This window comes from Miscanthus floridulus, chromosome 17 (assembly GCF_019320115.1).
Source record: "Miscanthus floridulus cultivar M001 chromosome 17, ASM1932011v1, whole genome shotgun sequence".
Classification (NCBI taxonomy): Eukaryota; Viridiplantae; Streptophyta; class Magnoliopsida; order Poales; family Poaceae; genus Miscanthus; species Miscanthus floridulus.
Genome location: NC_089596.1, coordinates 39,400,983 through 39,414,093, shown reverse-complemented (window position 1 = coordinate 39,414,093; position 13,111 = coordinate 39,400,983). Strand labels below are relative to the sequence as shown.

Sequence of the window (13,111 nt, the reverse complement as noted above, 5' to 3'; positions counted from 1 at the left end):
AATCGTAAAGTTTTCTTGTTCCTACTGTTTAATGGGCTGTTAGGGTTCGATTTGTTATATCTCTTATATGTAATACAATCCTAAAACCCTATTAGAATTTTTTTCTTGACATATAAGCAGTCCACCTCAGTAATTCACTATCACATGTCGTCATTAGTATGTCACAGCAATCCACTACCATTAATTTATAATGATTGATTCCTTCATACAAGTAATTTAGTCTAACTTCGTTATAATTCATCCGCAATTCTCGCAACAACGCGCGGGGAATGCTTCTAGAAAAATAAAATATCTCAATCAAACAATTTTCTTGACGAGCAAGCATAGACACCGACAAACATACATGTCTATACAACCTCTTATATATGTCCCCCTAGTGCAATTCGCCTCTATTTAGTTACCTGTACAAGTCCATCCTCAGGGCTAGCAAAGCAAGTCTAGCCTACATCCCACGTTTAAGTTAAATCCCACGTATTCAGCTAATGCACACCTCCCTCCTAAACTCACACTAGAGCCCAAGGCTTAGTCTGACCAACTACATAGTACACACATTGAGATTATACACAACTTCCTATTCAGACATAGCCTTATGGGTTAAGGGTATGCTACATAACACCTAATACAATGCAATACTAATTCCACGAACCAATTAGACCCATACTAAACTCTATGAACACACACATCTTACCCCTATGTACAACTCTAAATGACTTCATGGTTGGGCGCGTTTCTCCAAATCCTTCATGGTCACAAGTGGCACACTAAGCAATGGTGGAGAGACTGTGAGTGGCCTCTGCATCAAAGAGAAAGATGCAAGCAGGAGGTGTTGTCGTAGTGTTCCCCCAAAGAGCAAGAGTAGGCAACCAAACAAAAAAATGCTACAAAAGTAGCTAGCTAGCATTTTTGAGCTAGTTGCCTTTTTTCGCGTGCGCACTCTTATGTGCACTCGCACAGAATGAATCTTTTCCTCCAAGGACTAGCTCCCTTTTCTACCGGGTTGATAGATCTCAAGGTTGACCAGGTTAGCACAGCATTTTTTACCAACACATAGCCAGCGATTGAAAGAACTGTAATGTTAGATCTATAATAATCTAGAAAAATGTGAGTACATGTACCAAGTTGAGGATTTATTATCCATCTATATCTATATCTATATCTATATCTATATCTATATCTATATCTATATCTATATCTATACCTCTTATAAACCTAATTCCCATTAAAGTCTATATTAACATGCAACTCATCCACATCATCCCCACTAACTATCAACATCACCACCTTCCACTAATAGCCATGTCATTCCACTAACTTCCAACATCTTAATGTAAGCTATCCACATCATCTCCATAATTTTATTCCAAAATCTTCTCAATCCCCACATCAACGAGCAGGATGTCTTCTAGTACCACACATTTTTTATCAAATAATTCTAGAGCTAGAAATACTCAACTAATATTTCATTCCTCATCCACAAAATTTCTCATCCCCATTTTATAAGTTAAAAATACTAAGAGGGAGCCTGTTAATAACTTAGAGCCTTTTTGGCAGGGCTCCTGCAGGGGGTTTCAGCTCCGGCTCCTACAGGAGCTGTGTCAAACGCCTGTTTTGGAAAAGGCTCCGCATGGGGTGCCGGTCAAAAGTCGGAGCCATTTTTTGCCTACGCAGGAGAAGCCTAAAAAACGAGCTTCGCGCGGCTCCTTGCTATGGGTTAACGTCGTCTAGTGCGAAGGAGCCGTTTTGCCAAACGTTTTCCAGAATGGCTTCAGCTCCTCCAAAGGAGCTGCTCCTTCAGAGGAGCCAGAGCCGGAGCTATTTTCAGATGAGCCAGAGCCCTGCCAAACATGCACTTATTATAAGCTAGACAATAACCTGAGTCGTTTGGATCAACTAAAGCTTTTATTAGCAGCTAGCAACTTATTTTAGTGAATCCAAACGGGCATAAATAACCTGCAATAGTAACGATGATATTGTGATAAACTCAATAACTATGATAGCAACAAAAAGTTCAACAACAACTATATACAATCAAAAGATGACAATAACCCATTATACATAGATCTGTAGCTACTAGCTAGTTTGCATATATAGTAAATGGTTAACCCCAGAACTAAATATGGAAAATCCAAATTGCATTAATGCCTCCAACAGGGAAAGCGGCGCCCACGAGTGTCACCGTCGACAAAGCATTCGCCCAAGGTGCCCCCCAGCACAAACGTCAAGCTAAGATGCTGGATCCCTAGTCTGTCGCCGCCGCCATCGTCGCTACCCTACCATCCCACAGAAGCCCCTCCAGAGGGGCATCGACGTGCCGACTGCACACAATAGCCGCACAGCTGCATCGGCCGCCACCCCCTCCGATCGGGCAATGCACGGAACCGGACATACCCTGCCGCGCACGCAACATTGCCACACGCCGAAGTTGTCACCGGCTCTGGCACCCGCTGTCGACGCTGCCGGTGACCGCCAGCCATCGCAAGCGTGTGCCCCACCACCGCGGGCGCCGCCCCTAGCCTAGGGGGCGCCGGATCCGGCGCTAGGGACAGTGGACCCGGTGCCCCAAGCTTGTGCCACCGCCTCCGCCATGGCTGCCACCGCCGACGCCGCCCCATGCCCTAGGGGCGCCGGATCCGGCCACCCAGGCCCTGGAGCGGCCCAGGCCGGCGCTGGCACCGCTGCCATGTCGAAGGAAGGGGAAAGCAAAGGAGAAAAGGAGCCCTGCCACCGCCACCTTGCGCCTGCACGGGCTCTAGCCGGTGCCGCTGCAACCGCAGCAGGTAGCGCCCCACGTAGCCAACACCGCCACCCGTAAGGAAGAGCTCGCCGCCGCCCTCCCGGCGAGCCGCACGGCCCTACCGACGGCTTGCTCAGGCGGCGGCGTGGCAGAAGAGGGGAAGAAGGGACATGGGACGGCGACTAGGGTTGGGGAGCCACCCGAGTCACCTGCATGGGGGCGGCGCTGGGGTCGCCGAAGAGCTATGAACTACGTTGTACTTTCTGTTGAAAGCAGGGCAAGCAGAATGATTTGATTCTTAGATCAAACACGATATTAGCCTTTCCTTTTTTTCCAGCTGCCAAATGCTTACTCAAACAAAGAGGCGATGTAGTTATGCGGGCCAAAACTAAGCAACGTGGCCCACCGCCTACGCATTACGACCGCCCCTGCTATCATGCTATGTGCCTGTTTAGTTCCCAAAATTTTGCAAAATTTTTCAAGATTCTCCGTCACATCGAATTTTTGGACGCATTCATGAAGCATTAAATATAAATAAAAAATAAAACTAATTACACAGTTTAGACGAAATTCACGAGACGAATCTTTTAAGCCTAATTAGACTATGATTGGACACTAATTACCAAATAACAACGAAAGCGCTACCGTACCATTCCAAAAAAAATTCGCCAACTAAACAAGGCCTATGTAAAAGAGACTCACACGACACGCAACACTTGCCTCAGTTGTCAGTTCTCATTGGCTTCGATTTCCTTCATCTCATCTCAATCCCCCAGGAAATCACCATTCAAATTTTCTGCTCGAGGAAGCGATATTTTGAGTAAAAATGACAGCCCACAATCTTCCATGACAATTACCATTTAACACGACGCGATCTACTGTGATATGGCCATATAGGCCAATGGCCAATGCGTTACCTGTAGCAGTGGGCCAGTGGCCAATAGAGCGTCATTCAATTTTCAGCTGGAGGAGGAACTGATGAGAAATTGAGATGCTAAAGTAAAAGCCACACTGCATGCATAATCTTTCCACGATAAATAAATAGATAGATAAATAACCAGCCGCGTTTCATACAACGTAGCCCACTCTGTACATTCAGGTAGTTTTATACTGACTAGACTAGTAGAGTAACTAATAGATGCAATCGATAAAAAGCTCCTCCTGTGATCCCTCTGCACCATCGAACCAAGCAGGCAACACCTGGAAAGATCCAATCCAAGCAAGAACTCGGTCGCGTCATCCCCCCACGCTTTGCATTGGCGTGAAGCTCGGCGACTTGGGGCGTGCGTGCATTGCCTATGCTTCCTCAGCAGCACAGGCGCGTCGTACGTCCATAGATCACTGTTTGCCCCCGGCGCCGGCCTCGATGTCGTTGCTGTTGGTGCTGCCGTCCTCGCCCAGGCTCTCGTGCAGCTCCACGATGGGCTTCATCTTGTGGTCCGTGATGGCGATGCAGATGTCGTTGGGGAAGAGCTTCCGGAGCACGAAGGCGTGCACCAGCGTGGTGACGAACAGCGCCGTCACCGTGAGCACGGCGACCGCGGACAGCGCCACGCAGAGCGCCTTGGTGAAGGCGTTGTCCACCTCGGTGGAGTAGCGGATGGACGCGATGGCGGCGCCGGTCATCGGGAACGTGTACGCCCACCACGCCAGCGAGAAGCGGAACCCCTGGAAGAAGTTGATCCGCACCGCCAGCGACGCGTACAGGAACATGGCGATGAAGTAGGCCACCCGGGGCCCGTACCCGAACTCGCCCGTGATCTTGGCCAACGCCATGCTCGCCACACTGGGCGCCGCCACGAAGAGGAAGAACACCGGGTGGAGCTCCTTGGGCAGCGTCTCGTTTGTGGGGAGTCGCTGGTACAGCGTCACGAACAGCACGCTGTAGTGCGCCAGCCCGACGGAGAAGAAGAAGACGGGCCCTTCCCTGAGCCCCATGTTGGCGCCCAGCAGCGCGCCCACGAAGTTGCCCACCACGGACAGGTGGTTGGACGGGTTGGCCACCTTGGACAGGCGCCGCTGCCCACCGGACATCCACTGCCCGTAGATCTTAAGCTCCAGGATGAGCACGGGCGCCATGAGCGCGTACCAGAGCCACTGCGGCAGGGGCTCCCTGGCCACGGACTGCGGCACGCCGATGGCCAGGAAGAGGCAGGCGATCCACGGGGCGAAGAAGAAGTTCACCCGGATGGGGTGGTAGTACTCGCGCCGCACGGCCTCGAAGAAGAAGGCGATCTTGAGCGCGTAGACGGACGTGATGGCGCACATGAGCACCACGGAGATGCACCAGAGCACCAGGTTCACCATGTGGGTCACGTGCAGGAACATGGTCGGCGACGACGACGCGATCGTCTTCCACAGAATCGCCTGGCTGCTCACGCCCAGACACATACCGAACGCCGACACCGGGAACCGGAGCAGGAACGGCCACGTCTTGTCCGACGGCAGCACCAGCTCCTCCGACGACTGAAAACAAGGCAGGAGAAACGATAAGTAACCATGGAAACAGAGCAATGGATGCTAAACACTATCGCAAATGACCACCTCCGACCAGAAATAAATTTGTCCCTTCATTCCAAATTATAAGTTGTTCTGACTTTTTTTCAACGTATCTAGAAAGTCTGAATGACTTATAATTTAAAATAAAGAAAGAAATTTTTCTAGAATAGCTTAAAGTCATATTATTTAGGTTTGACTAACTCTATAGAAAGAAGTAGTAGCATCGTGGATATCACCAAATAATCATATTATATTATGATCTATATCTATTCATTTCAGATTATAAGTTGCTCTGGCTTTTGGACCTATCTAGAGAAAAGCCTGAACGATTTATAATTTAATTAAAAATTGAAGGTGTCTCTTCCTTCTAGCTCACTGGAAGGAAGAAAAGACTTTTCTTATTTCAGGCTTAACTAACTTTATAGGAACGAGTAGCAACAAGGATGTCATGAAATAATTTAATAATTTATATCTATATCTTATACCTATATCTATTTTTATAAATGATCTTAAAAAGTAAACGTTTCTTCAAACCTCTTTTTTTTTTACTTTCTAGAGCACTGTAACACCTATATGTTCCGTGTACTGTGACTCAGGTTCACAATGTATGTTTATACGAGCTAGAATCAACTCGTGTCTAACTGGTAGAGGGTCTGGTTTCAAGATGCATTGAGTTGTGTTGCAATGTAGAGACGTGTTTGCTAGTTTTATTATATATATGTAATAAATTATACTAATTTGTTTGGTGTTATAAATGTCGGTGTTTTTATTATAAATTTAGTTAAATTTAAATAAAATAGTTTGATTCAGAATAACTTCTTAAGTTATCACTTCTCATGCATTTCAGGCGCCTGAATTTTAAGATGATTTTAATCAACACTCTTGTACCACTAATTAGTACAACTAAATTGTTATTTTTGTGATTTGTTATTTATCTTTGTGTCATAACATATTAAATTTCTATCCTTTTTATTATAGTAACAATTGTAACTTTTTATTTTTAATTGTCTTTATTCCAACATAAATAGCGGTTTGTAGTTTTATCTGACGAGTCTTTTATTTTGGAACCGAAAATTACAAATTGTGCCTACAAAAATTATAACAATTAAACCTACAAATTTAATATAAAAATATATGTAATACCTATAGTCTAAAAAACGGAACTTCAGACATCTCGATTTTAGCAAGTTTCTAATTTTTATTTGTTTTGGGACCGAAACAAATGAAAAAGTGACCGTGCACGTACCTTGAGCTTGTCGAGCTCGGGGCCTTCCAGGGCGGCGAAGAAGCGATCAACTTTTGGCATGGACGTGGTGCGGCTGGTGGTGGCGACGACCTCGTCTTCTTCTTCCTCCTCGTCGACCTCCGGGGCGCCGGCCAGGTGGGTGAGCTGGCGCTCGAGCTTCCCGGAGAAGGTCTTGAAGGAGTCATAGCGCTTGTCCCGGCTGATGACCCTGCTGCCGGCGCGCGGGGGCTGGCCACCGGGTATGGGCTGCGAGCGGAACACCACCTTGTCCGCCGGCTGGTGCGTGAACCGGACCCTCCCCCCTCCGTTCTCCAGCGCGGGCGGCGGCGGCGTCTGCGGCTGCGGCTCGCACTCCGCGGCGGCGTTGGCCAGGAGGGCCTGCCTCCGGAGGCCGTCCGCCCAGTCGCCGGCGGCGCCGCCGTTGGCCATCCCGGGGATGGCGGGCATCACGCTGAAGCCGCTGGGCGACGCCGGGAGGCTGATGGAGACCGGCCGCACGGAGCGGTAGCCCGGCGCCTGGAACGACGAGTCCAGCTGCGGCAGCACCACCTCGCTGCGGCGCGGCACGCGGTCCAGCGGCGGCACCTGCATGCATCACAGCATCAGTCAGTTGCGAACACAAGAACATGATCAGTCCACGTTCGCCGTGACACGACCGGCCGGCCGGACGGTGGGCAGAGGAAGACGATCGGTCAGGACTCAGGAGTGAAGTGAACCCACCCCGGGGCGGGACGGCATCCTGGGCGGGCGCGGGCTCGGGCTCGGGGTGGTGGCGTCCTGACCGTGCGGGCTCGGTGTTGGGGTGACGTCGAAGCCGGCCAGGTTGGAGACCTCCACCTCGGCGAGCAGCGGCGGCACCGCGCGGGGCGTCTTGCTCCTGGCCTCCTTCATGGCTCACCTCACTCGATCAGCTGACTTGACTGCGTGAGAGACCTCAAGTCCTGCTGTCCTGCAGCTGCAGGGTGAGGAGACCGGCTCAGAACTGAATTTAAAGCAACAGACACGGCGTACGTACTGAAAGGAAACGGAAAAAAAAATCATCGCCAAATTGCTCAGAGAAAAAAAAATCAACAGGAGAACTTACAAGTGTCAGTGCCCAGCTGGACGACTAATTAAGCTGAGATCAATAGATTTGGTAAGATAAGCTATACTACTAGCAGGAGATATCTGGACACTTCTTCTGCTCTGCCGATCGAGTTGTTGGACAGCCAGGAAAACGATCTCGATCAACACCTAGCAGCAGCACCTTTGTTCGATCCAAGGAAGCGAGCAGCAGGCAGTAGGGGAGGGGAGACCGACCGGAGCATGTGCTGATGTGCAGGCAACAGGGCTTGGGGCTTTTAAATGGCCAGGCCAGACTACAGAGGCGCCGGCAATGATGATGGCTGCCTGACCCTGATGACTGGAGCCTGGAACGACTGCTGCGCCTACGTGTCAGCACCTGCCCGTTGCGGATGCGTACGCCAGCGAATCAAGGCCTCTGTTTCGTTATGGGACACCGTTTAGGGTTACACCACGTTTTTGGGGGATATTTAGGCTATTTAGCGCGTCGCCAACGGCCTGGCCAAATCGACAGCTAGCTGCTATGGAGATGATGAATGCCGCGAAATAATGAAAACTGCCAGGCTGAGCACCCACTGCTTCATCACAGCCGAACATTCATGCCCAAAGTCAGAGATTTTAGGGAAGCCGTGCAAACGTATCTCTTGTACAGGCGCTAGAACGCTCTTCTTTTGTTCGTTCTCTCCTCATGCCCAGAGTCAGCGAAATGTAAACTAATGATTTCGTTGGCTCTTGGAAACGCCGCCCTCGTAACCAACTCTTCTTTCATGGCATTCGGGAATAAGGCGCCACATCAGTGCCATTTGCGTGATAGCTTTTCGCATTGGTGGTGATACGACAGGCGGGTAGCAGTGTTTGGCAGGCCGGGGATTCATTATTAAACCGTTTCTCTCAGAAACAGCTAAATCCTTGCTAAAATAAGTTAGTTTTTTAGAGAAATTAACAGGAGAATCCTGCCAAAGGATTCTAGAATCCAGAGTGACAGCCATAAACATCTACTATAGGATGACAACTCAGCTGAGAACCAGAAACCATGAAAACCCGTTTGACTTGAAAATTGGCATTAGTGTCTCTAAAAAGACGTTTCGTCTCTAAACACCTGCCAATTGCACCCTAATAATAAGTTTTGATTCATGTATTTTTTTCTAAAAAAACAAAAGTTCGTTTATGGAAGTCATGGCGTTGAGATGGTTTCTAAAAACACGATGCTACGCCTGGCCATTGCCATGCAGAAGATGGATGGCAGGGCACCAAATAAATTGGAATCAGGTCATGCGGGACGGGAGATGGATATGCATGGTTAGCTGGCGGTCGTCGACACGTTAGCTGTTGCCAATCAACGTACAGAAACGGCGCGCACGTAATCTGCGCCGTAATCCCCGGCCAGCCACGGTCCAAAGCCCCAGTGACACGCGTGCCCTGATCGGACGCGCGCGGCGCTCGCCCGCCCGTGTCACAGGCACGCTAGCAGGTACTGCCAGCTAGAGCTAACTGCGGCGATAAACTATGCATGTTCTTGGCGGCGTACGTGCATACGGCGGCGCCGTGATTAGCACCAGTGGATTAACTAAATTAATTATTCCGATCGTGGTAATGAACGGGCATATATATATATATATATATATATATATATATATATATATATATATATCTTATGTAAAGAATCTACTAGCAAAGCGATCGAACGAAACGATACGATTTATATATTACTGACAGGCTGGATCCTAACCTGGGAGGGAGAGATCAGAGATCAGAGTTGTCGTCCACGGCGGCGGCGACCGCAGGAATCGCCTGGCATGTGCCGCCCGCCCGGGTGGTGTAGGACCGTGGTGGCGTCGCTGCTCGCCGGAAGGAGCAGCGAGCCACGGCGACGGCCCCAACCGAGAACCGGGCCCGGGGTTGCTAATAAGTTTATACAATGGCCTGGCGTGCGCGTGCTGTGCTACATCTGCTGCGCTGCGCTTGCGCTGGGCTGGAGGCTAAACATGGCGGCAACGTACCGTGATTGTCGCCCTGTTGTCCTGCCGTGCCGCGTCCGTCCACCCATGCCAAAAACGCAGATGGCCAGGCCAGGTCGTCACCTGCTGTTTTCGGTCACGCGTAAGCCGATGTAAATTTTTTTTGTCCCAGACCACGCATGGAGGACATGGTTTTCTTTTCTAGTCGAGAATGAGTGCGGTCTGCGGTCTCGTCTTCTCAGGGAAAAAACTACAAAAGCTGACATGGCGCCCGGCCGCAGGAACTTTCGTTCAAGGAAAATATAATAATAAAGCAGGTGACCGATGGACGGGCAGACGCAGGGGGGCAGGGCACTGTGCCGGCAACAGAGATCGCCGGGGATCTTGTGCGTGAGGGCGTCTGTCGTCTGTCTGCCTGCCCAACTCTTAGACTCAAATTAGCTGAAAATACTATTTTGGCTGAATTATTGTGAGAGAAAAATATTATTTCGACTGAAAAAACTAGCCGAAAAAGCCGAGCGAGGCCACAGTGGCACGGCATCTGGATGCATCGTTGAGCCAGCAACTCTTTCTATGCGGCAAAGGCAAACAGCCGGCCGGCCCGAAGGCGTGCACGGTTGATGCCGGGGAAGGAATGGGAATGGGAATCGCATGGAATGCACGTGTGAATGCGCATGCAGCAGCTGGGTCCAGTTCTTATTACAAGAAACTGTGGCTTGTGGGGGAGAGTCCGTTGGACTTATTTAGCTTGTTTGTTTGTTGGTTTCAATAGTTATGGTATAATAAATTACACAAGTTCATAGTAATCCGTGAGATAAATTTATTAAGCCTAATTAATCTATTATTAGCACCACATTGTTAAATTATGGACTAATTAAAATAAAAAAATTATCTCGTAAATTAGTCTTAATATGTATATTTAGTTTTATAATTAAGCTATATTTAATACTCTATATATGTGTTAAACATCCAATGTGACATCGGCTGTGTTTATAAATATGATGTGCTGTCGTGCTCCACATTACGTCTACGAGCAATCTGCTGTCCCTCTTTATAAATAAATTTACTAGTGCTTGCTGGTGCTACCTTGGAGCTTTATTCAGTGGACAAAACAATAATGTAATATCCAAAGGCAGCGATGGCCGGGCACTAGTATAACCTTTTCTCTCCCTTATGTTTTTTTCCTTTACACCCTTAACAGAAAAAAAGAAGCAGCAGCAGCTGATGTGTTGTAAGGCCTTCCGTAGCGTTGCACTCAGTGATGCCAAGAGAAGAAAGAGAAGATTTTGGCTTTGCACCTAACATTGCAAGCAGCAAAGCTAACTCGGAGTGATGCCTGCAAAATGCGGAGCGGCATAAGTACGTTCACCGATGCCAAGCGATGCCCAATCAGTAAAATAACATGAGGAAATAGGAGCGGCGATGCCAAGCGATGCCAAGTGGACATAAAATAGGTTAATTTACTGTAGCAGGACAGCAGCAGTAGCCTGCGTGCCTGCCCAAGAGAGAGAAAACAGTAAATGCTATTTTATTCGATGTGGGTCCTGACGATTTCCAATCTAGTAGTTTGGACATCCTTGACTAGCTAGTACTAGGAGCAGTAGTTGAACTAGTGTGCTGGCCACAAGGGACATGCGTTTAAAATTGCACTAGCTAGGTGTCAATTTCAGTCAGGTACGTACTAACAAAGCTACACAAACGGTTCCCACAGTTCCCTCTTGGTCCGAAAGCGCACTACTCGTACTCGTGAATGATAATAATTATTAGTCCATCGATCCTAAAGAAAAGCAACCAGTTCGTTTGGTCATAAACGATCATAATTTTTTAATCAGAATAGTATTTTTCTCTCACATTAAACCAGTCAACAATAATAATTTACGATTGTATATGATCGTATCAGCACCAGCCGAACAGGCTGAATGGCACAGTACACAGAAGCATGTTTTTTCCTCCATCGTTTACTTCCCAGAAGATAGGAGTAGGATCACTAGACCAAGTACAGGCAATGTTGTGTTTCATTTGTTCATTTTCGATGGAAATATTCTCCTCTTAAAGTGTGTCCTTGTTCCAAAGAAAAACCACGACAGAGCAAAAGGCGCCCAATAACAAGGAACAAACAGAGAAATAGAGCGTAGTTGAAGCAGAAACCAAAAAAAAAAGAGAGATGGAGAGAGAAGTGCCAGCTTTTTTATAAAAGAAGAAACCAGAGTCTACATAGTGTCAGCACAAACAAAATTTGGTTGGAAGATTATGAAATGTGGGAAACAAAACATCGCAAACAGGCTTTATCTGAGATTAGATAGATGGGTATCAGTTGCGGACATTGCAGCATTACCCGGAAACACAGAGAGCAAGTGAGAGCAAGATGGATGGATCGACTCACCGCTCTGATGAGTGATGATCCCCCGCGATCGAGGAACGCCGAAGCCTGAACTCGCTGACCGACGACGCGGTGGCGCGGCGGCAGTGCTCCTGATCTTGAGGGGTGGCAGCCAGGTCACGGCCACTGCGCACTGGAGGAGGAGTGGAACTGGAGATGGGTTGCTTGCGTGTGATTGGAGATCGACGTGTGCGCTGCGGCCGTGCAGGGTGTTTTTATACTGATGGATCTCTCCTCTGGGACTGGGAGGCAGCTTCCAGGCTCCTCCTTGCCCTGCAACTGCTGTCTCTCCTCCCCTCCCTCCGCCAGTCCGCCACACCTATTTCCAGGATGGAGAGACGACGCAAAAACACACGGGGGCTGAGGCCTCTCTGTCCCGGCTGTCTCCCGGGCGGTTCTTCCGGGGGGTTACCTGATGCCTCTACCTCTACTCTGCTGGTTCAGTTTCAGTTTGCTGCCCCTCCGATTTATTTCTACTGATAACATGTAGCTGAAATGGTGACAAATCGATTAAACAGGGAAGATAATTTCTCTTTTTCTTGCATCACTATTCTATATATACTCCCTCTCCTCCGCTTGCTTTTGATGCACATGCTTCTCTCGTGCAGGTTGGGCAATTGTCCATTGGGGACTGACGAAAAAGAATGCTGCTGAATATTTTGCCATATAACTATGCAAACTATTTAGTTTATTATGTACTCCCTCCGATCAGCAAAACCTATTATCGTTTTGGGAAAAAGAAGTGACCTAAATACAAATCTAAAGTCTTGTGTGATGCTAAAATGGAAGATATATAATTCATAAATTTTAGTACTCCTTTCTTAAAAAAAAAAAAATCACTCCCCCCCCCCCCAGCACACACAATTCCTGTCAACCACATGGTACATTATTATACATTTATACTGATAATATCTTTAATCTAATTTTGCCCAATCAGTTTACATGTATCTCCAAGAGCTCCCAAAGTTTGTACGGACCATCATAAACATTTCCCGAATTCCCTTACAAGTTGTGCTAGAAGGACGACTTCTGGTTATTTTTATTCTGAAAAATAAAATCATTTTACTGGACAACGAAAGTAATTAATTTTGTTTTCCTGCTGTACAATTTTTACGTAAAATTATGTTTCACAGGAAATATTTTAGGAGGTCATCCGGATTCCGGATACGACATAGGATGTATTCTTGCAATTTTCATACAGAAGCGTATTAAAAAATAGAAAATTCTTGAGT

General features: G+C 47.9%; 1 protein-coding gene across 3 annotated transcripts; it reads right to left on the bottom strand.

Annotated features, from left to right (window-relative positions):
* Nucleotides 1–3,766: 3,766 nt before the first annotated feature.
* Nucleotides 3,767–12,176, bottom strand: LOC136517751 (S-type anion channel SLAH2-like). 3 transcript variants are annotated; one of them, XM_066511396.1, is made up of 4 exons: nt 11,883–12,176; nt 7,200–7,434; nt 6,480–7,064; nt 3,767–5,200 (listed from the first exon to the last, which is right to left on the bottom strand). In XM_066511396.1, exons 2-4 carry the CDS (start codon nt 7,368–7,370, stop codon nt 4,073–4,075), a joined length of 1,884 nt encoding a protein of 627 aa, XP_066367493.1. In that variant the 5' UTR covers nt 7,371–7,434; nt 11,883–12,176; the 3' UTR covers nt 3,767–4,072. The 3 variants fall into 3 exon arrangements, with proteins under 3 accessions (XP_066367493.1, XP_066367492.1, XP_066367491.1); XM_066511395.1 differs by lacking the exon at nt 11,883–12,176 and adding an exon at nt 9,271–9,407; XM_066511394.1 differs by lacking the exon at nt 11,883–12,176 and adding an exon at nt 7,564–7,784.
* Between the last annotated feature and the right edge of the window lie 935 nt (nt 12,177–13,111).

Coding starts and splice junctions, on each gene's coding strand:
- LOC136517751 (XM_066511396.1), bottom strand. CDS start 7,370: ATGAAGGAGGCCAGGAGCAAGACGCCCCGCGCGGTGCCGCCGCTGCTC. Junction 7,065..7,199: donor GGATGCCGTCCCGCCCCGGG/GTGGGTTCACTT, acceptor TGATGCATGCAG/GTGCCGCCGCTGGACCGCGT. Junction 5,201..6,479: donor CCGAGCTCGACAAGCTCAAG/GTACGTGCACGG, acceptor CCTTGTTTTCAG/TCGTCGGAGGAGCTGGTGCT.